Below are 19,712 nucleotides of genomic sequence, written 5' to 3' on the forward strand. Positions count from 1 at the left end.
GATCTGTTTTCTTCCTTTGCTCCTCCTCATCCCGAACAATCTTAAAGCAACAGATAAAACCCAAGGCAGCATTCTGTCAACCCAACCCTTTAATTCCAAGGCCACCCTGAGACGTCGGTTGACAAATATCTCCCCTTTTCACTAAATCAAATCTTTTGTCTTCTTGCCAGCCTCGCGAACAGAATTAAGAAGCGTAGGGAGGATATTACTATCATGGGTTACCTTATTAATGAATGCTTTAAAACTATGGATATGTTTAATAATGCGGCTGTTAATTGGGTCAATCGTAACTGTAATAAGGTGGCAGACTTTTTGTGCAATTCTGCCATTACTCACGAGGGTCATTTGGTTTTTGGTATGGATTACCCTACGGTGATCCATAATATTGTAATTGATGATGCTATTAATTGAAGGTTGACCTCTTTAGGTCTTGTTGTCAAAAAAAGAATTTCTTTTGTCTTCTGTGTGCCCCAAACAAAGTTTCGTATGATTTTCTCCATTATCGAGCATATTCCTTTCTGTAGAAAAGTCCATTGTATTGCATACATAAGAACGACGACCAACATGCCTCGGTGAGAGTTATTCTTCCGATAGCAAGAGAGTTTTAGCTTGCACTTAGAGACTTTTTATCTCATATTAGTAATATTGATACGTAGCTTTAGTTACTCGCTTATGAAGCAATAACAAAAGGCATCCAATTTATCCTAAACAAGTTTCATTTGCTCAATCGAAGTTTCTGTTGACAAAATTAAGCCGTCTGAACACTCGAATCACCCTTGTTAGCTTAATTAGTTCCCATCTACCCATACTCACTGCGTGAGTAATTGATTCGGCTACAAATAAATAATGTTCAAATAAATTATAATTCCAAACAATCTACACAGAAAGCAATTTAGTGACACAATACAAAATTACATAACTGACTATGTTGCTCAATATCAACAAGTATATCCTCTATAAAATTCCAATCCAATATATCAAAAGTTTTCTTGAGATTAATTTTAGTCACCATCCGCTCTTACTTGCCTGACCTCTTACGTATTACATGAATCATTTTTATTCAGTAATAATATTATCAACGATGCATCTTCCAACAGGAGGATCGAAGCTTGATTGCTTAAGAACTGCCCAGGTTGGTATGAATGGTCTTAATTTTTTGTTCCTTTTGGTAACAATTTTTTACAAGACCGTACAAAACTATTGAATTGTCTTAAGAAAATCTTCTGGATTAAGGAAAGAAGTCTGATTAATCCATTTCTCAAATTGACCAATTGCAAATATTGTGGAACAAATTCGCAGACACCTCCACTATATTCGAAATATTTTAGTAAGAGAACGCATATAGACCATCAACCCCGGAGAGATGGCCACGAATACTAGAAGTCTAGAACCACTTTTTTATTTAAATTAATTTTATTTTATATTAATAACACATTTAATTAAAACATACACTAAATTAATCACTATTTAGTAATTATATCTCATGTTTCAATTATGAAAAAAAGTTAGTACATATATTTATTTTGAGAAATAGATTTTCATTTTCAATTTTCAAAAAATACAAATAGAATTTGTTTTCTCAGGGGCCAAACTTTTAAAGTAATTTTTTCTTTTCCTTCTTCTATTTTGCAGTAAGATTAACTGCCCGGCTGCTTATTGGTTTCATTATAAACCACCAATAAAAAAAAAACGTCATGGTTTTATAATAAACAACTCTAAAAAGTCACGGGCCAACATCCTGCAATAAGGCGTTCAATGTGATTTCAAACCTTTCTATGGCTATCAGCAACTCTCTCTCTCTCTCTCTTATCAGTTGGCAGCCAAAACATACAAAACTTCATGAGGAAAAAAAAAACTTATCTTCCAATCATCAATGTCCCTCCCCGGCTTTCAATGCTGTTCCTGATCCATATTATGTTCAGCTTCCTCTTCGGTTTCAGTATCGGAAAGCCCTACATGAGGCAGAGTATCTGATACTAAATCAGTATCGACTTTATTATCTGAACTCTCCTTTTGCTGCTCATCATCCCCTGCTACATTGATTGATCCTTCAGCATCTTCATTATGTCCAGTTTCAGTTGATGCCCTTCTTTGCACATGCTCCTCTATCTTTGCGGATAATTCTTTCACTTCTTCAACTGCAAGATCAGACAAAATCTTCTCCCTGTTACCTCCGTCACCTGAGCAATCAGATAATATTTCTGTTGCAACCTCTGAATGCTCCGCATTAGCGTTATTTATACTATTGTGATTTTCTGAAGATGAATATTGCTGACTATTATCAGTACTGATTTCCAAAGCAGAAGAGATGGACTCACCATGGTCCGATTCTTTTACTGTACTCTCAACTACAAAATCAGTTTCAGCTGCATTCTTTGTGGCTGGAAAAGACATGAAGGCATCCCAATCGTCTTCATCCTCTTCATCTTCTTCCATGTCATCATTATTGGTACCTATAGGGGTGGCTAATGGAGATGAATATCTTTCTTCACTTTGCTGTTTAAGCTTCACTTGAGTAGCAGATGGTAAGGCATTGTCCTCTCTTCTCATTTCAAGTGGAACTGGTAGTTTAATCTCTAATGGCGGTGCCACAGATTTCGTTTCTCCAACACTATGGTCCAGTGTTACTGAAGCACGAATAACCCCCTGAAACAAGAATGGTGATTATTATTTCTGAACAATGTGGCCATGGGAAAAATGAAAATTGCAAATCAAACAAAACTTTGGCCAACAAAGTCTTCAATTGCCTATTTATATCAAAAATTTGAATCCATTGCTCTACCAGAAACATGTGGAGAAAAACCATTAGTGAACTAAATCTATGTTTCTTGAAAGGAAAAAACAAAGCCATCAGGTTCGATCTAACAATACAGTTAACAAAGTTTACCAAACTTGAAATGTCCCATTTTATGTTTCTTTCAATCACAATAGAAAAACTTGTCATTTATATAGAAAGAAATAGAACGCAAAAACACCTGAAGTTGCTGTCTATGCGTCTCAGACATCAATAACAACACATCCTTGAGATGACCAGCCGAAGAAGGAATTTGTGCAAGATGAGAAACAAGCCTGATGGCGGTGTTTCTTATGTCATTGACTTCCTACCAACATGATCATAAACAGAAGATTGTTTAAAACAACCACAGAAATACTTGTTCCAATTTCAAATGTTGAAGGTTCTTGAACAAATTACCTGAGAACAATTATCCTCTGATGCCGAGAAGATCATAACAATAGCTTCCAAAAAGAGACTCATGAACCCTCTCTGGCAATCACTCTCTTTTGAAACTGTTTGCAGGAGCATTAGGACTTGTAAGCACTCCCCCACAATAACAACTGATTCTTTAGTCATGGATTTCTGTCACCAAGAATAACACAAATCCTCAGAAAATTACTTGCTAGGAGCAACATGGTTTAAATTTGTGGAAACGAATAGAAGGTGCACCATTAACATGTTTTTGATTATGGTGAGAATGCCCCCAACCAGCTCTCCAATAAAGAATACGATGGAACTGTTGTCTTCCATATTGTTACTTTTCAGTACCACGCTTTTCAGCACCTGCAAACCAATAGCCTGTACCTGTGGCTCAAAAGTGTTTGATTATCAGTCATACACTGTTTTGCACATAAAACAGGCAGGTAGACCTGGACTTTAAAGACATGAAAGGTTCAAGTTACCTGTAAATTTGAGTCAGTCAGTATAGTAAGCATACAATCAGTGCAAAATTTAAGCACCGAAAAGTAGATAGGATCACTATCTTTGTTGCCTTCTAGACATTGAATTTCATGCATTATCTTGGGCAACATAACTATCTGTTCAATAGAGAATGCAAGCTTCAATAGCAGTAGTTTGCGTAAGTCAGATCTCTTATTATGCAGGAGATGAATGCCTTCAATGCAATCCTTGGTCAAATCAGCAAGTTCATCCAGAGAAGTGCATAAAATATTTCTCAGGTGGACAATGGCATCATCACCAAGATTAGGAGCATCTGCAACATAAATTTCAATTAGCCTCCATGCAACCATAAATGAGTAAACAGCCACAATATGATCATATTTGATACACATGACAATGCAATAAATCTAACCAAACCATCACTCTTAAATGATGTGTTTTCCCCTCGTCATTCACCCAAAAAGAGTATGTGCTCCTTTTCAAGAACATTTGTAGAAAAATGAATCATCAAATAAAATGTGGTATTCAGAAATCAGATGGTTAATGTCAGCAGCATAAGTGCAGAAAAAGCTTTTCTCTTTAATTATTGTTAATTTCATGGGTTTACGTTTTCAACATGATTCTTTCTTTGAATGTCACTGATCATTCCTCTTACTTCTAAACAATTTTCCCTTTTACCTACAAATTTACAAACACTGCTTAGCTAAAAAATATTTTTTGTTAATGTGATTTATCTACTACTTTGTAGCAGTATAATTTTTCCATATTAATTTCGATACATTGTAGAAGCCCATTTGAGAACTTTATTTGCGGCAATAAGAAGGCATAAACATTTCCTGGAAAACTGATTTTGATACAATAAAAATTCAAATATTGAAGCACAAAAGTTAATTTTCCACATAACATGGTTTGATGCATAAATCTAGCTGAAAAACAATGTTAAATTTCAATGAAATAACAAAATACTCACTAACAAATCTAATGAATATTAGATATTATTTTCAGATCCTTAGCAAAATCATCTTAATGACCTATGAAGAAACATAAATTACATGATTAAAATGTAGGTGTATTCTTATAAATGTAAACAGAAAAAATAGGAAAAATGCTCACCATCAATGAGTTTCTTCAACGAGGAATTCACACACTTCACAATATCAGTAACTTTTGATAGGGACAACTCAGTTGAAGCTTGTCTAATGAATTTGTAGCCAATCAAAAGAAATGCCAATGCTACTGAATGCAGGTGTTTCGGCATCTTTTGACACATGTGGTTCAGTAGGCAATGAGTTAGTAATTAAAAACAAAATAACCAATAAGAGTGCAATAAGCCAAAGATAAATCTTGGTAAAGAATCACAAGACAAAATCATATGGCATAATAGAAATCTGAAAGAATACACCAAACACACTTTTGGTTGAAAACGCCTCATTATTGTCTTCGCAGCAACAAATAGTGGAAACAATAAATCTTCCCAGCAGGCTTGAACAGGTGAGAATGCACTAGCACTGAATGCAGAAAACAAGATCATTATTGCCCAAGGTTAGAATTGTCGATGAGTTTCACTAGCAATCTACTAAAATTACTTAAATATCATGGTAAATTTGATACCAGTGAAAAACTCTAAAAAGGCAACCCAAACAAAGTTCCACCACTAGGCAAGCAAAATTTTCTGCTTCAAGGAAATCTTCAGGGCAGTTGTGCACAATCTATTGAAGCAGACAGAAAACAGAACTCTCAGCATCAACTCTATAATAATTCATCATTTTAAACTTATACAACTAATTTTGGGGAAACAAACATCTCCTGTTGGTTTTGCTAAAAGAATCAAAACTTCATAACCTAATAATAGAAGGGAAGTAGAATTAAAGGGAAGAATTCAGTAATGCATGTGTAACAAAATGCAGATTTACAGGGATAGCAAAATATCTCAAAGAGAAAGCATGATGGTAAAGAGATGGAAATTTAGGAAGGAAACACATTCTCAGTCATGTAGTTGATCACTTGCAAAAATTGATCACAGATAATTTGAGTTTGGTGAATGCTTTTCTCCAACAATACTAATAAAAGGCCATCGTGAGATCAAATTTGAAGCAAGAACTTGAATTTATTTCAGCTGAACTGAGAGTTACCTGAGATAGAACAGATATCGCAAGACTGTTCCATGAATTATCCATGTAGATGGAATAAGAGAAGACCTGCATGGATTGGATATGACAATTTGATAGTAAAATTTATTTCCAAACTAGATAGAAGAAATCATCATAGCACAATTATCATAGTTAAACTGAAATTAGAGCAACCTAGAAATATTTTGTTTGACATTGCCATGCAGATTTAAAAGACTATACCTTTGCTGTCATATAGAAACAAATATACAGACAAACACATACAAATATATTGGTCTTTAGAGCCTTAATAGCGAAGTGGAATAAAGGTATAGGGACATCAAAATCATTTCACATGTTTAATGCAGTTCCACAATTTTTATTTGGTGTAATCTGATCCTTAAACTTGCACAATGCGAGTAATTTGGTCAAATATGTAATGCCATCCACTAGCTATCGCTACTGATGATAATATGTAAGCCATGTATACTTTAAGAAAATTCTCAATTCTTTCCTTTTGGTTTTTCCTTTTCTTTTCTTCAGGGTTTTATAGTTAGCCTTCTCCTTTTCTCACTATTTTTGGCAGAGTCAAATTATAAATCAGGCCATTCAATCTCAAAGGACAATGGAGTCACCATGTAGAAGATGCCCTTAATGGTAAACAACTATAGAAGTCCTTACTTTCATCAAAATTACCAAAACCAAATACCACCACCTTTGGTACCCATAAAAATAAGTCAATTATATCATAACAGTTAATCTACAGAAATGATAAAAATAGTAAACCATCTGGGTATATACACAATTTCTGCCTAGGACAGTAGTAACTTTTAGCAAATAAAAATTTCAAAAGAGTATAGGCTCAACCAATTGCATCAGCACCCAAACCGATTTTGGTCAGAATGTTGCCACTTGAAAGCATGATTACGGAATAAAAGAATGTTTCAGGTAGCACAATTTTTCTAAGAATTTGAAGTGAGAAGACAAAAACGCATCCCTAAACTCCTTTTATTTAATCTAGAAACCGAGGAACAAACAGATAAAAACTATGAAAGCATAATGAAAAAAAGGCACAAAGTAAATGCTAACAAAAATTAAACAGGAAATGAAAAGAGAGAGATCACTACCAGGAGCAGTTCTTCACAGATGTTTACGGTAAGAAAACCAGCTGAGAAAAACTTCTGTGTTACAAGAAACTGGAACACTGGCAAAACAATTTCATAAAACTTCAAGCCTGGAGAAGTTGTATCCTCAGCAGGAGTATCACCATCATGTTTTGCTTTAGCTGAGGCTAACGGTATAACTTGTTTACAAAGGGCTGGATGTTGTCCCTGAAATATAACAAGCAAAGCAAAGCCCCACAGAAACTGGTATTCTTCGGATTCCAGTTCAACCATACTGTACCCAGACACTAAGCTGTTTGCTGACATATTTTCAGCAGCAGCTTCAGAGTTTCCATTCCTATCAACATTCACAGGAACTGCATCCAGAGCAAGTGCTTGCAAAATAACAGGCCATGCTTCTTCCAAGCAAGGCTGCAGCTTACACGAGACCAGAGGTGATTGAATAGCATCAAGGAATGAGTTCCACTATAAGAAATGAGCCAGAAAATACAATGTTAATGAAGTTATGTTTATTATATTTTAGACAAAAAGTGTTTTTGTGTCTATGTACAAGTATTCTACATCTGTTAAAATTAACAGGTTCACAACCAGTTCAGCTTACGTTTCTTTTGAGATTTAGGTGCAAGCACACACAACTGTAATCCTTCAAAAGCGAGATCCAGTACTTCCCCAGAATGCTTGAACTTCTTGAGAACAATGGTAACAATGCTAGATACTCATCAGGAACAACAGCTTGGTGTCTCCTCAAAAAGGCGTATGTATAACACTTGAGGGAGGCGTGAGCGGCTAGAAGTCGTATCTTGATCTATTTTAAATAGTAAATTAGTAAGAGCTTCATCATTGTAAAGAGCCATCCAGAAGCAAAAATGAAAAAATAGAGACAACCGCCACTCTATACTAGTACTAACTATGTGAAATGGATCTTTTCTACACGGTGCATTCATTGTTCTGCAACCAGCATACCTTACATGAGACCCATTCTGCAAATGACGGATAATATAGGTCCTTGAAGTCATCCAATGGGCGAGATAATAGTGAAAATATACGTTTTACTGCAGCTTGGTCACCACTAATTATTCCACTTGTCATTATCTGAAATTGTAACATGTCACCACAACCATATTTATGTCCAAAAATCTTTTTGAATATTATAAACATATAAATGCTCCCACCTTGGTAGCCAGCAACAGACCTGCCTCCAAAAGAATAGGGCCAGATGATGTATCCAGTGCAGTGCGAACAGCAGATATTAGTTGTGCCTAAACTTCATAAAGATTTCAATAATTACTAACCCATTGCACAATACGAAATCACACCGAACCCTGACATCCTTAGAGAAAATACTAATACACAACAACGGCATCAGCTTACTTGATACTGTTCTAGTAGAAAGTGTCCTGGAAGCTCAGGATCAGGAACTGTTTCAAACTGAAATACAGAGCAAGGAAAGCAGAAACAAATTAACATTGTCCAACATTAATCATTCGATATATTATCCCTCAGCCATCATTTAAATTTGAACCCAAGAAATCTACATGAAAAGTTATAGGTTGTATTAGCATCCATTGCTACTTTGCTTAGTTGGAGACTCTTCAAAAGTTAATGCCAAAAATATATTGGTTAAATGAACAAATAACAAGAGACTATCAGTAGCTACAAAAAAAGTTGGACATATTATTTGGTTAGCAAAATAAAAATGTACATTAGGAACATTTATAAAGATTGAAGTGTATCTAGTTTATGCCATTAAATATTAGTTCAAAATTCAAACAGGTATTTAGCCGAAGAAAACTACCTAATTAAATGATATAACTAGCATTCCCCATACTAACCTTGTCTACAACTGAACTTAAAAGTCGGACACCGATTGGCCGCATGTTTTCAAACTGAATTGTACTTATCTATGAAAAATAACATATAGAAAAATATGGTGTCAGCTTTCGATCAAATTTCATGTGTTTAAGTTACAATATTTCCATAAACTATTGACTTTTTATTTATATTTTTTTTATTCAGAACCTGATAAGCAACTGATATTAGCTCTTGAACTTGGAGGACTAGCCAATCACCAGAGACTTGTTCATTTGCGACTTTTCTGCTTGCTAGAGAGAGATCAAAATGTGCAGGATTCGTGCCCACAGCTTCAGGCAGATAACTCAAGCACCTATAAACCAGCAAGTTATTTAACTAGAAAACCTTATTACTGATAAAGATGAAGCCTGTCATAAAAAAGTGACATTTTTATAGACAGATTACATGTACATTTTGCAGGCTTTGTAGGCCTACATGTGCAGGTTTAGTTTAAAGTTAAGGCTCAGATTACGACTTCGAACTTTTTCCCACAGGAATCATTTCATTTGGACTCCATACAGAAAGCAAAGAACTTTAGATGATAGGTTCTACTTGAATAGATTTTACAATGTGATGGCTTAAGGGCAACAGAATAAATTTCATGTGAACATTCTAACAAATCCACAACATATCCTCCACCAGATATTGTACTTTTATTCAAGATAAACATATAATGAGCATGCCAGAAGACATTCTGCAAAGCATAAATATTTTGAGAACTGGATATATGGTTTTGAACATTTAGAAGAAAGAATTACATGCCAACAGCCATGTTGTCTGTTGGTACAATGTTGAACTCTTAGGGTTCAATCCCTGGCAGCCTCCTCAACTACTAAAAAGGGAAAGCTTAACAGATAAACAAGCAGAAGAAGAGCTACATCTATTACTTAGTTCATTGACAATCAGAGAACCATGACAGGTTAGCAAAATGTAGAGATAAAGAAGAATCACATACTCAGCAGCAAAAACTCTGGTTCGGTATCTGAGGTGCTTATCTCTATTGCGACCAACAATAGAAGTTTCAAATGCATGACCTTGAACTGGAATGTGCTTAGAGTCAGAGACCATGTTTTCATCATCATCTCCAAAATTTAATCTTGAGTCACCATCTGGACCACTAGTAGAATCATTTCCGGAACTAATCTCAGCAGTAGCTCTTGTTGACATAGCAAGGACCTGAGAAAAGATGGAAATGAAATTTTCTGGTACTTTACTAAACAACTACAAACAAGAACAAAAAAATGCTTGAACTCAACAGCTCTTCATACTCCAAAGAAAACAACATTTATTCAACATGTCAAAAACTCTTAGCAAATACCATCATTCAACACAACAGGATACCACAAAAGAACATATGCATGAAAGCCAAGTTCTTCTTGTTTACCTTTTTCAACTAAAATCCAACTCACCACGACCAGAATCTTCAAACTTGGCACAAAGACTAACACAGGGAAGAAAGATATCATTTTTCTTTTTCCCTTTCTCCAAAAGGGGCCACAAAACTTGTGGTAACATAAATCTCTCCCATAAGAAAATGATACCATGTAGGAGTAAGGCAATTTCAGGCCCTGAGAAACTTATGGCCAAGTGCCCCACAACCAAGCTATCTGACATACCTCACCCCCCAACCCCCCTAAAAGGAACACTTGGTTTAAAAGCCACCTGAAATAACTAAAGAAAATAAAAGGAAAGTTCATATTGCTGCAAACTTTCTACTATCCTGTTTAAAAGCCACAACCAGTCTCAGGTTAGCAAACACCATCTATCCACACATTGATATAAATCACTTCTATAAGTTTGCAATGTATATTATCTCATGGAAAAATGAAATTTCTCCATTCAAAGTTTTCCTGAATAACAGGAGAAAGGACCAAAATCAACTCGCCAACAATTCCAGATGTAATGAAGACTAAGGAAAGCATCTGACTCTCATACACATTTAACACAAAAATTACATAATAGCACTTCTCTAGTCCCTCACATCAGGATAAACCGGAAGAATCTGCTAAGCTTCTATTTAAGTAACTACTCAATGGATAAGTAACCGAATGGGTTTACCATCTTTCATCCCAATCATAATGGAAAGTCCTATTAAGTTCTTCTGTGTCCCAGTTATATGAAGACGATAAGTATTTGTCTTCATTACTGAAACCAGAGAGAGAGAGAGAGACCACAAGAGAGGCGCGACGAAATAGCCCAAAAAATAAAATAGAAGAGAAAAACAATATTGACAGAAGAAAAGCACATTATTATATTATCAAAAGAAGAAAATACTCTAAAGAGGATCTCACAAGCATCACATGAATTCATGCTTATAGATAATATGGATACAGAATTTCAAAAGTTATTAGCTAAGTTATTACAAGAATAAAACTAAACAAGCAAATAAAAAAGTCCCTTCCAGCATTAGCAGAACTGTAAATATAAGGGGCTAAAAATACTAACTAAAATGAATAGTAAAATATGGCAAACATCCTTCTGTAACCAGGAAACATCCCTTTAACCTTTATATATTATCAAAGCCGAGAAGTACTGCATCAACTAAACACAGAATTCATTTTGGGGTGATATGCCATGGAAGAGCAGGGAACTCACCATGTTACGACAAATTGATATCCACCGAGAAGGACGTGAAGGGCAAGACACATAAAGCAGTCGCATGATTGTGCCACGGATTAAATTCCCTATCCTACAAAAAAGATAAAAAAAATTTAAAAAAATGAATGAAGCAACTGAAAGACCAAGCCTTACATAAAGAAAAATACTACGCAGCAAAAGCTTTAAAGCCAATTATTATCCCCCGCCCCCCACCCATGCCCTTTTTTGTTTTCTTGTCATGTTATCCAAAACCATGAATATATCAATGACAGAAGTATACATATGACCAAAAAGACAACACAAAAAAAAGAGACAGATAAACATCTGTTCCAGGCAAAAGTAGAAATTTCAGGCAGCCTCATCAACACAGCTTTACAATTGAAAGTGATACTATCACCTTATATTTGAGTAAAAGGGAGAGAAAAAAATGGCTTGATAGAAAGGCATAAAAAGATGAAGTGAAAAAAAGGGAGGAATCTTGAGGATAGACTTGCAATGTTGAAAAGATATTTGTTTCCTCCTGTTGCAAGGATAACTTGTCAAAAACCAACATCTACACAGCATTCTGACTGAAAATGGTACTATAACTTTTTAAGAAAATTACACATTGATCGAATCAACATTAAGAAGTTTCCAAAGGATTCATTGGATGGTATTGTCATCAACATGGCAATGTAGTGACCTTCGTATCTAATTACTACACTGACCATGCTACAAGTGGAGATCTAATCAAGGTGTTTGGTGTTGCATGAAAGCAAGGCATAATCTAGTACAATGTGCAAAAGAAGATTCTATTAAATTAGTATTCTAGTAACAATCTCTAAGATTATAACATTTCATTTCATAGTTAAGGTTAAATATGCAATCAAACAATACAAAAAAACAATTTATGACTATCTTTGATTAAATAAATTTTAAAATTATGAAATAACATTAAGGAAAAGAACTCTGAATTAAAAGATAAAGTACATCAAGTAATACTTCATCCTTGACATTTCATTGTCAATGTTCAAATTGGCAGGGAGGTTAAGGTAGAAAAAATCATGTAGTTCATACTAAAAGGTGAAATTTTTTCTTTACATACTAACTTTCAGTTTTTAATGGAGAAAGTTTAGAAACATGAAAACTGGTGAGGAATGTAAAAAACAAAAAAGACTGAATCACAGAACTTTAAGATATACCGGAAAACAAAATATGGACAAAGCACATGGGACCGAGGGAGGAATGAATAAGCTAAAAACATTGACTATAAACTAACAAATAAATAAATAAAGTAGGGACAAGTGTGTAACCTGCCTAAATGTCTGGTTGTTTTTGAAAGGGAAAAATCACCACATAAAAATAACTGAAACTTAGGAAAGGAAGTACACTTTTTATGCACATAAAATTAAAATGATTCCATGAATCAATTCCCCAGATCAACACGTGAACGTTTCCTGCCCTTTCAGATTGGATTTAGACACTCCCAAGGCAGTCACCTGAACAATCTTAGGTCATCTAAGATTATCATCACATAGGACCACCAAGTTCCTATCAAACATGGTGAACTAATCATCAACTCAGTGAACCTTGGAAATTGGTGCAACAACCTCACACCAAAGACCTCGGACCTTGGAACTCTGAAGGAATCGCTGAAGAGAAATAAAAAAATCACTGGCCAGAGCATTACCACCGATCTTGTTCTTATGGCGCACCTATTCATTTCACTACTTAAAAGAGAGAAACTAGTTCATTGCAAATTCAATGGATACGATGATATACACAGGAAATTCTTGGTCTTGTAACAAGATACCTTGAAAGAAGAAAAGATGCATTTAACAGGAAAAACATAAGGAAATTTCATTAATAAAAATGATAAAGTAAAAATAGAATAAAATAATAAATAAATAAAAAAACAGAAACATTGCTAATGGAAGACATCTAAGATGCATTAACTATCAAGAAGCTTCAAAGTTCATAAGAGTCCAACACGTTCAAAACATGTAGGGGAAAGATTGACTGGACAGGAAACCAACTTAAACTATCTCATTAGACAAAGGGTAAATTCAACATACATTTACAACCTAACCATTTTTAATACAACTAATAATTGTAAAGTAGACGGAAAAAATCAGAAGATGTTGAGAATACTAGCAGAGAAAAAGAAAACGAGGAAATAAACATGTTAAAACATAAGTATAGATTCTACCATTCACGTCATTTCAACATTTTGGTAGTTAAAAATCAAATTAATATTTAAATGGGTATCCTCCACATACTCTGAATCAGTTTCTTCGTCTAGCATGCAAAACAGATTATCTTCTATTTGTTCATCAATGACAGAAACCTGAAAGGATACCATGAACACAGTATTTCAAAAAATAAAAAAGAGATTAAGGCATCAGAAAATGGAAATATAAAAATGTGGAAATTTATGACTTCACTACTCACAGGGTCCTTCTCAATGAGATGCCGTAGAGTGGAGACTGCAAGATGCCTTAATGCAGGCTGTTTCAAAGAAAACCTGCTTAGTAGCAGATTGGACAAAAACTTAAGCCACGCCCTTGAGAACTTTCAAAGTAAAGAGGAAAGAACCTGTCTTGATGATAGAGTCAGCAGAAGAGTTTGGACATGGGAGTGCACTGAAACAGCATGTGGAGCAAAAAGAACAAGCTGTTGTGTGAAACGAACACTCCTGAAAGATTAATAGGCTATTAAGTTATCATCCATTGTGAAAGTAGAACATAAAATTCCACCAATGCGTAGTCAAGTCAAGCAGTGGTGGCACAGTAGAAAAACTGAGAGAGCAAACATAGAAATAGGAATATTTTCAGTACATACTCAAGTAGTGTAGCTGTTTCTTCTGAGGAACTAATCTCTGCAACAACAGACTGGAAAAAAAATGGATGTCAATAATAAGTTCAAGATGAAAAGGAGGATGCAAATACATACAGTTCTAATTCACGCATACTGTAGCCTACCAAATCTACATCTGATCAAAAGGGAAATTCAGAGAAAAAAGTACCTTGCAACGTGAAAAGAAAATGCTGCCAGGGGCAAGCTCAGGACCAAGAACGGCAACAATTGCATTTATAAGACGTCCCACACCTTGTTGGAGGTCAACCCTTCCATTCTCTTCAGACAACAAAATCTCCAAAGCGAGGCCCAGTGTGGCCTGTATTTTACGAGGGAAAGCAGAGAATGTGGAAAGAGCAACAGAAGTTGTTATCAATGAAACATCTACCTAAACCCGACGGCTACTCATCCAACTTAGTACCAATTGGTCATACGTGCAGAGACCAGATCTAGATATAAAGCCATAATAGTAGACTTTAAATTTACCCAATTTATGATAACATAATATTCGCCTCCATCTCTAGTCTGATGCTAACAACTGAAACAAATGGATGTAACAAGTGTAGAAAAATAAAGGGCATCAAACAACCTTTCTTTAGCAATTAGTCAATTACTCTGATATTTTTTCCTAACAAGTCAAAAATCCTTCGTGATGAAATTTTCAAAATGTGATGCTTTGCATTAATCCAAGAGACTAGTATTGAATAAATTTCATTGCTCCAATCAATACTTATGTAATAGATAGTTCAAGAGATTTCCGTATGCCAGGGCTTTCAAAAATTATTACCACCCAACTCTGAGAAAGCAAATGAATGGATAAAAGACACTCCAAGCCATAGAGACTCCCAGCACTATCTGCTTTTTTCACATGAGTCAAGAGTCATGAATTTGATTACCTGGACATGAGATACAAAGGACAAGCCAGCAGCTTCTATAGTCAAAAGAAGTCCATGCAACGACCAGATCTGTAAGGCGGGGATTGAACTTTTAGCCAGCAAAGTTATTGAGCTTACAGTAGTAGGCACTAAAGTTGAAAGTGCCATCCCTCCAGCACTGCAACAAAGAATATAAAAAAATAATTATGAACATACATCCCTCTATATTTAAGATATTGCAAACAACCATATAACTATCATCGTAGATAATAAAAAATAGTAATATAAGATTAACAAGGATCTAACTATGGCATTGTGTTTAAAATTCAGCACAGGAGCAACAGTGAAATGTGGCAAAACCCCACGGGAAGATTAATAAAGAATAACACTTCAAACAATAAATGAAAAGGTAAAACAGCATTTAAGAAGCTAAACCAGAGATAATGTAACTCATTAAATGGTTTCGTTACAAGCAAAACAATTTCTAATCTTGAACCATCATACAAAGGTCAAATCAGTAATCCTCACGGTAAAGGTAGCACCAGTTGACAAAGCTAAGTCACAAGTCTTGGTTTAAGCATCCATTAAACACCACAAACACCAGAAAGGGTTTTGCGCAAATGAATTCTAATTCCTTCATTCCCAAATAGATTCATTGGCAGTCAATTGTAAACACTTGATTTGACTTCAATAGGAACCTTAAATTGAGTTACTGATATTTGATAAAGATGAAGTTAGGATGATTAAAATTAATTATTAATGGAAGATTTTGCAACATAAAACAATATAAAATCAGTAGTAGGAATTCGATTCAACAAAAAAGTTGTAAAAGGTCATGAATGTACCCAAGAATTATAGTAGGGTGGAGATAAAAATAATAATGGAGCCAATAGTGAATTTAACAAGACTTGAAAACAAAAGTTGCTACCAATCTATTCCAACAAAGAACTACTGGAGCAACAAGTTTGCCTTCTCCCAAATTCAAGTCAGATTCAACCCATGTGCATAAGTTGGTATCTTATCCAGATCATATTTTGCAATCCATGACTTCTGGTAGGCAATCCCAAAATTTCAAAGGAAACAAAAACAAAAATAATGCAATTAGGTTAGATATGAAAATTTAAATTTTATAATCTTTAAATTAGAGCCACGGACTCCTTGAGGAACTCACATTGAACCCACTGCCCAGTACCCATTTCTGTTAAAAATTTATTTTGACAGTAAATTTAATATTAAACAATTTATCTTACACCTTCACTTTTCAGTTAGAAGCTAAGAATCCATTTTTAAGCAAAAGAACTAAGACATAAAAACAATCATTTGCAATAGAAAAGTTTTGATATTTCACCTGCGATGAATACATCCAAGGGAAAGAGCTATTGAGCCAGCATAATGTGAATCTGTTATACCATTTAGCTCCCCAAGTAACGATCGAGTCTATATTAGCAAAAATAAACTTAGTTACTGACATCCTCTCATTTCATTCCAGTCAAATCAAACGGCTGCTGAATCAAATTAAATAAAACAATTCAAAGAGTCCTATAATTTTGAGAACAGAAAGCATAGATGTCACTAAATTGAATGCTTTTTTTATTAAGCAAAGAAAAAAGAAACCAAATGTATTTTTCCTGGGATCTCAAAGGCCTATTTTTAACAAAACAATACAGAAACAGGGCATGAAAATCACAAGTAAAAACTGACCATTCTGGCTGTAAAGATATCATTTCCAAGGCGAGCTAAAAGACCAAGACCCTCTGATGACGCCCTACGTTGTGATGCACAAATGTCCCCCTCAATTAGTATACCCTATCAAATCAAAACAAGTCATGACCAGATGGAACTAATGCTCAACTATGCAATAAAAATCACTATTTCTGATAAGAGATGTGCCTTAAAAATAGCTTGAGCCAAATTCAATATCTCTAACTCCAATGATTGTGGACGTAACGCGAGCAAAGCCTGAGGTTAATAAATATATCAAAGATTAAATACCCACTGAATTTTTCCAATACAAAAAATATAAGGATAGCAAGCACCTTCAACCCAGCAAGTAACCCCACACATATGTTGGTCATGCTTGCAGCATGCCATGGTTGCTTTTTCCCAGCTTTTAGGCACTGTTCCATCATTCCAAGAAGTGACAGCATATCACCACTATTCTGCCATTTAGATAGACCGATTTATGTGGAAGTAATTTGGAGAGCCAGAGTTTTAAGTGAAACAAATAAAATAAAGCACCAACAAAATGGTATAATTTCACTGGAACAAAGAAAAATAAACATCAAACAACATAGTATTATCTTACCTGAGCAGCAAATATGATTCCAAAGCAGAGAAGCATTTGATTCACCAACATCTTGTTTATAGTCTCCGGCTACACAAAAATTAAATACAAATGAAAACACCCAAAAATCTTAGAAATACTAAATCAATGGTGACGAAGACAAAATGCAGGCCATCTAAACAGAAGGAAAGTAAAAGATTAGCCTGAAAAAAAAAAAACCAGGAGTACTCATAAACATGATTCATGAGTTATATTCAAAAAGGTCATATGGGTTGCATAACTAAGAAAGAGAAAACTTTTTCTTATTCAAAATTGGAAAACCAAAGCAGAGAGGAGAGATTTATGAGAGTGCAGATTTCCAATGAAAAAATAAGCCTGAAGGACTTGTAAGTTCATTTGAAGCTCCAGCTATGGTGTTGTTTCTGCTTACTTCCAACCATTCTGTTAATTAAGAGCATTCCCAGAAATCTTTACCATGTGGATTACAAACAGAAGATTGTAGCTCATGGAAACTAAGGAAACAGGGGAAGACCATGCATACTTTCTACCAATCAAAATAATCTTAGCACAGCCCTCCCCAATCAAATCTGAGGCACATAAAAACAACTAATTACCTGAGGAAAACTCGACAATTCATTATCCCATACACAAGGCATGAGTCCATCTTTTCCACCTTGAAAAGCACGGAGTTCATCTTCAAACCAATCCCTGAGAAAAGACAAATAACACCGGGAAAACTCTTAAATTTTCTACTTGAAGAAATAAACTCTACTCAAAAAATGCTTAAGGTTATCCAATAGATGCTATAAAATCTCAAAAATGTTAAGAAAGAAAAAATATAGCAAAAAGAACATATTCAGACACCTTCCAGGAATCCAGGGGCCCAAACATGCATCTCTTTTGTCTAACAGGAACATCAAGCATGAGCTTTCCTCGCATCCAGAAGCATTTCTTTGTCATAGAACAAAAGCAAACAGCAAAATCAACCATTCATGTTTTCAACAGAAAAGATATCTGAATTTTCTTCATTTCCGAAAAAAAAAGGTGAAAAAATGGGGGTTGATAAGTTAAATGACATAAGAGATGAGTTATAATTACCTATAGGGAATTGTACATAATTGTATAATTTGAGGATGGTCACTCTTATAGGCCATTGGATCAGGGAGGGATTGATAGCCCATTAATGTTCTGATGATGAATATATCCACTTCAGGCTTAATATCCAGTAGTTCTTTGGCTGCCAACAGAGAGATATAGGACAAAGCCCTGTTTTGCAATGCATATTAATTTTTTTTCCTATATTTATAGTTGTTTAATGCCACTCCAATTCCATACTATATTAATATGATATACTAGAATCGGATATACATCGGGATCAGGGGTTTGTTGGACAAAAGGTAGCATATTAGGTCATACCTATTGAGATACAGCATCACTGGCTGAAGCAAAATCCCACTAACTGCCAAATTGGATGACACGAAGCATCGAATGAATGAAGTAAGTGCATCAATTGCTGCAGACCACACACTAGAAAAGAGGGGGAGAAAAAGTTATCCAAGGCAAAAACTGTAATAGTATACCTTCCTATGAAAAAAAGTAATCTATCATTTAAGACTAGTTGAGATTATTAAGGTCAAAACAGGTGATGAAACAACAAAAATTTCATAACCCTGAAAAGTTGGCCCCAGTTCTTTTTCTTTCTTGCTAATTGTTGCATTTTAGAAAGGGAATCCAACCTAAAAGCAATTGGCAATAGGTGGAGAGACCCATGTTATCTTTATGTGCTCAAGTAGATTTGGCAATATTGGACATGAACAAGAAATGAAAAATATAACTAAAATTTGATGTAAAACAAGATATAACATGAAAAAGAAAAACACAAACACAACATAAATATATGAACGTGCCAAATCTAAATAAGATGGATCATTAATGATCAAAACTTATCTGAATGTAAAGCACCTTAAACACATTTATGACATTGGATAGGACATGAGCAAGACATAAATACACAAAACTGGCAGGCCTGACCTAGATAACCCAAATTTAAGAGATGTGGACTTTATTTCACCACTTCAATACTCCCTTCCATGCGTAGGAATAACAAACCTATCACATGGCATGAAATTCACATTTAGGAATGACGGGCCCATCATGCCAAATGAACTTCACATTGTAGGTAAAACATAGCTATTATGGACGAACCAATAATTGGGAGAAATGCCTATTCTAATATCATGTTGAATTTTATGACGCTGATCCAATCTAAAATGAAATGACAATAAGTGGCAAAGCCCTTATTTTATTTATGTGCCAATGATACCCAATTTTACAAATAAGGGATTCATTTTATCAAGCCTT

At 34.8% G+C, this 19,712-nt stretch overlaps 1 protein-coding gene across 3 annotated transcripts in view; it reads right to left on the reverse strand.

The window, feature by feature from the left end:
• Positions 1 to 1,679: 1,679 nt before the first annotated feature.
• The window catches only part of LOC105788511 (protein SWEETIE), a 31,265-nt gene continuing 13,232 nt past the window's right edge, over positions 1,680 to 19,712 (reverse strand). For 2 of the 3 annotated variants that reach the window (XM_012615439.2, XM_012615465.2), the window contains 33 exons: positions 18,768 to 18,878; positions 18,450 to 18,617; positions 18,216 to 18,302; positions 17,966 to 18,059; positions 17,373 to 17,441; positions 17,104 to 17,226; positions 16,958 to 17,026; positions 16,769 to 16,873; positions 16,416 to 16,504; positions 15,089 to 15,245; positions 14,362 to 14,511; positions 14,178 to 14,227; positions 13,932 to 14,031; positions 13,788 to 13,844; positions 13,616 to 13,683; positions 11,355 to 11,448; positions 9,715 to 9,935; positions 8,928 to 9,072; positions 8,741 to 8,809; positions 8,280 to 8,336; positions 8,081 to 8,167; positions 7,872 to 8,000; positions 7,510 to 7,713; positions 6,912 to 7,373; positions 5,809 to 5,874; positions 5,288 to 5,385; positions 5,088 to 5,184; positions 4,790 to 4,934; positions 3,679 to 3,989; positions 3,446 to 3,580; positions 3,194 to 3,358; positions 2,976 to 3,101; positions 1,680 to 2,646 (listed from right to left, as the gene is read on the reverse strand). In XM_012615439.2, the coding sequence (XP_012470893.1) occupies positions 1,891 to 2,646; positions 2,976 to 3,101; positions 3,194 to 3,358; positions 3,446 to 3,580; positions 3,679 to 3,989; positions 4,790 to 4,934; positions 5,088 to 5,184; positions 5,288 to 5,385; positions 5,809 to 5,874; positions 6,912 to 7,373; positions 7,510 to 7,713; positions 7,872 to 8,000; positions 8,081 to 8,167; positions 8,280 to 8,336; positions 8,741 to 8,809; positions 8,928 to 9,072; positions 9,715 to 9,935; positions 11,355 to 11,448; positions 13,616 to 13,683; positions 13,788 to 13,844; positions 13,932 to 14,031; positions 14,178 to 14,227; positions 14,362 to 14,511; positions 15,089 to 15,245; positions 16,416 to 16,504; positions 16,769 to 16,873; positions 16,958 to 17,026; positions 17,104 to 17,226; positions 17,373 to 17,441; positions 17,966 to 18,059; positions 18,216 to 18,302; positions 18,450 to 18,617; positions 18,768 to 18,878 (4,864 nt within the window). In that variant the 3' untranslated portion in view covers positions 1,680 to 1,890. The remainder of the gene's footprint in view (positions 2,647 to 2,975; positions 3,102 to 3,193; positions 3,359 to 3,445; positions 3,581 to 3,678; positions 3,990 to 4,789; positions 4,935 to 5,087; positions 5,185 to 5,287; positions 5,386 to 5,808; positions 5,875 to 6,911; positions 7,374 to 7,509; positions 7,714 to 7,871; positions 8,001 to 8,080; positions 8,168 to 8,279; positions 8,337 to 8,740; positions 8,810 to 8,927; positions 9,073 to 9,714; positions 9,936 to 11,354; positions 11,449 to 13,615; positions 13,684 to 13,787; positions 13,845 to 13,931; positions 14,032 to 14,177; positions 14,228 to 14,361; positions 14,512 to 15,088; positions 15,246 to 16,415; positions 16,505 to 16,768; positions 16,874 to 16,957; positions 17,027 to 17,103; positions 17,227 to 17,372; positions 17,442 to 17,965; positions 18,060 to 18,215; positions 18,303 to 18,449; positions 18,618 to 18,767; positions 18,879 to 19,712) is intronic. The other variant, XM_012615457.2, reaches the window with a different exon arrangement.

Source organism: Gossypium raimondii, chromosome 7 (assembly GCF_025698545.1).
Source record: "Gossypium raimondii isolate GPD5lz chromosome 7, ASM2569854v1, whole genome shotgun sequence".
NCBI lineage: Eukaryota > Viridiplantae > Streptophyta > Magnoliopsida > Malvales > Malvaceae > Gossypium > Gossypium raimondii.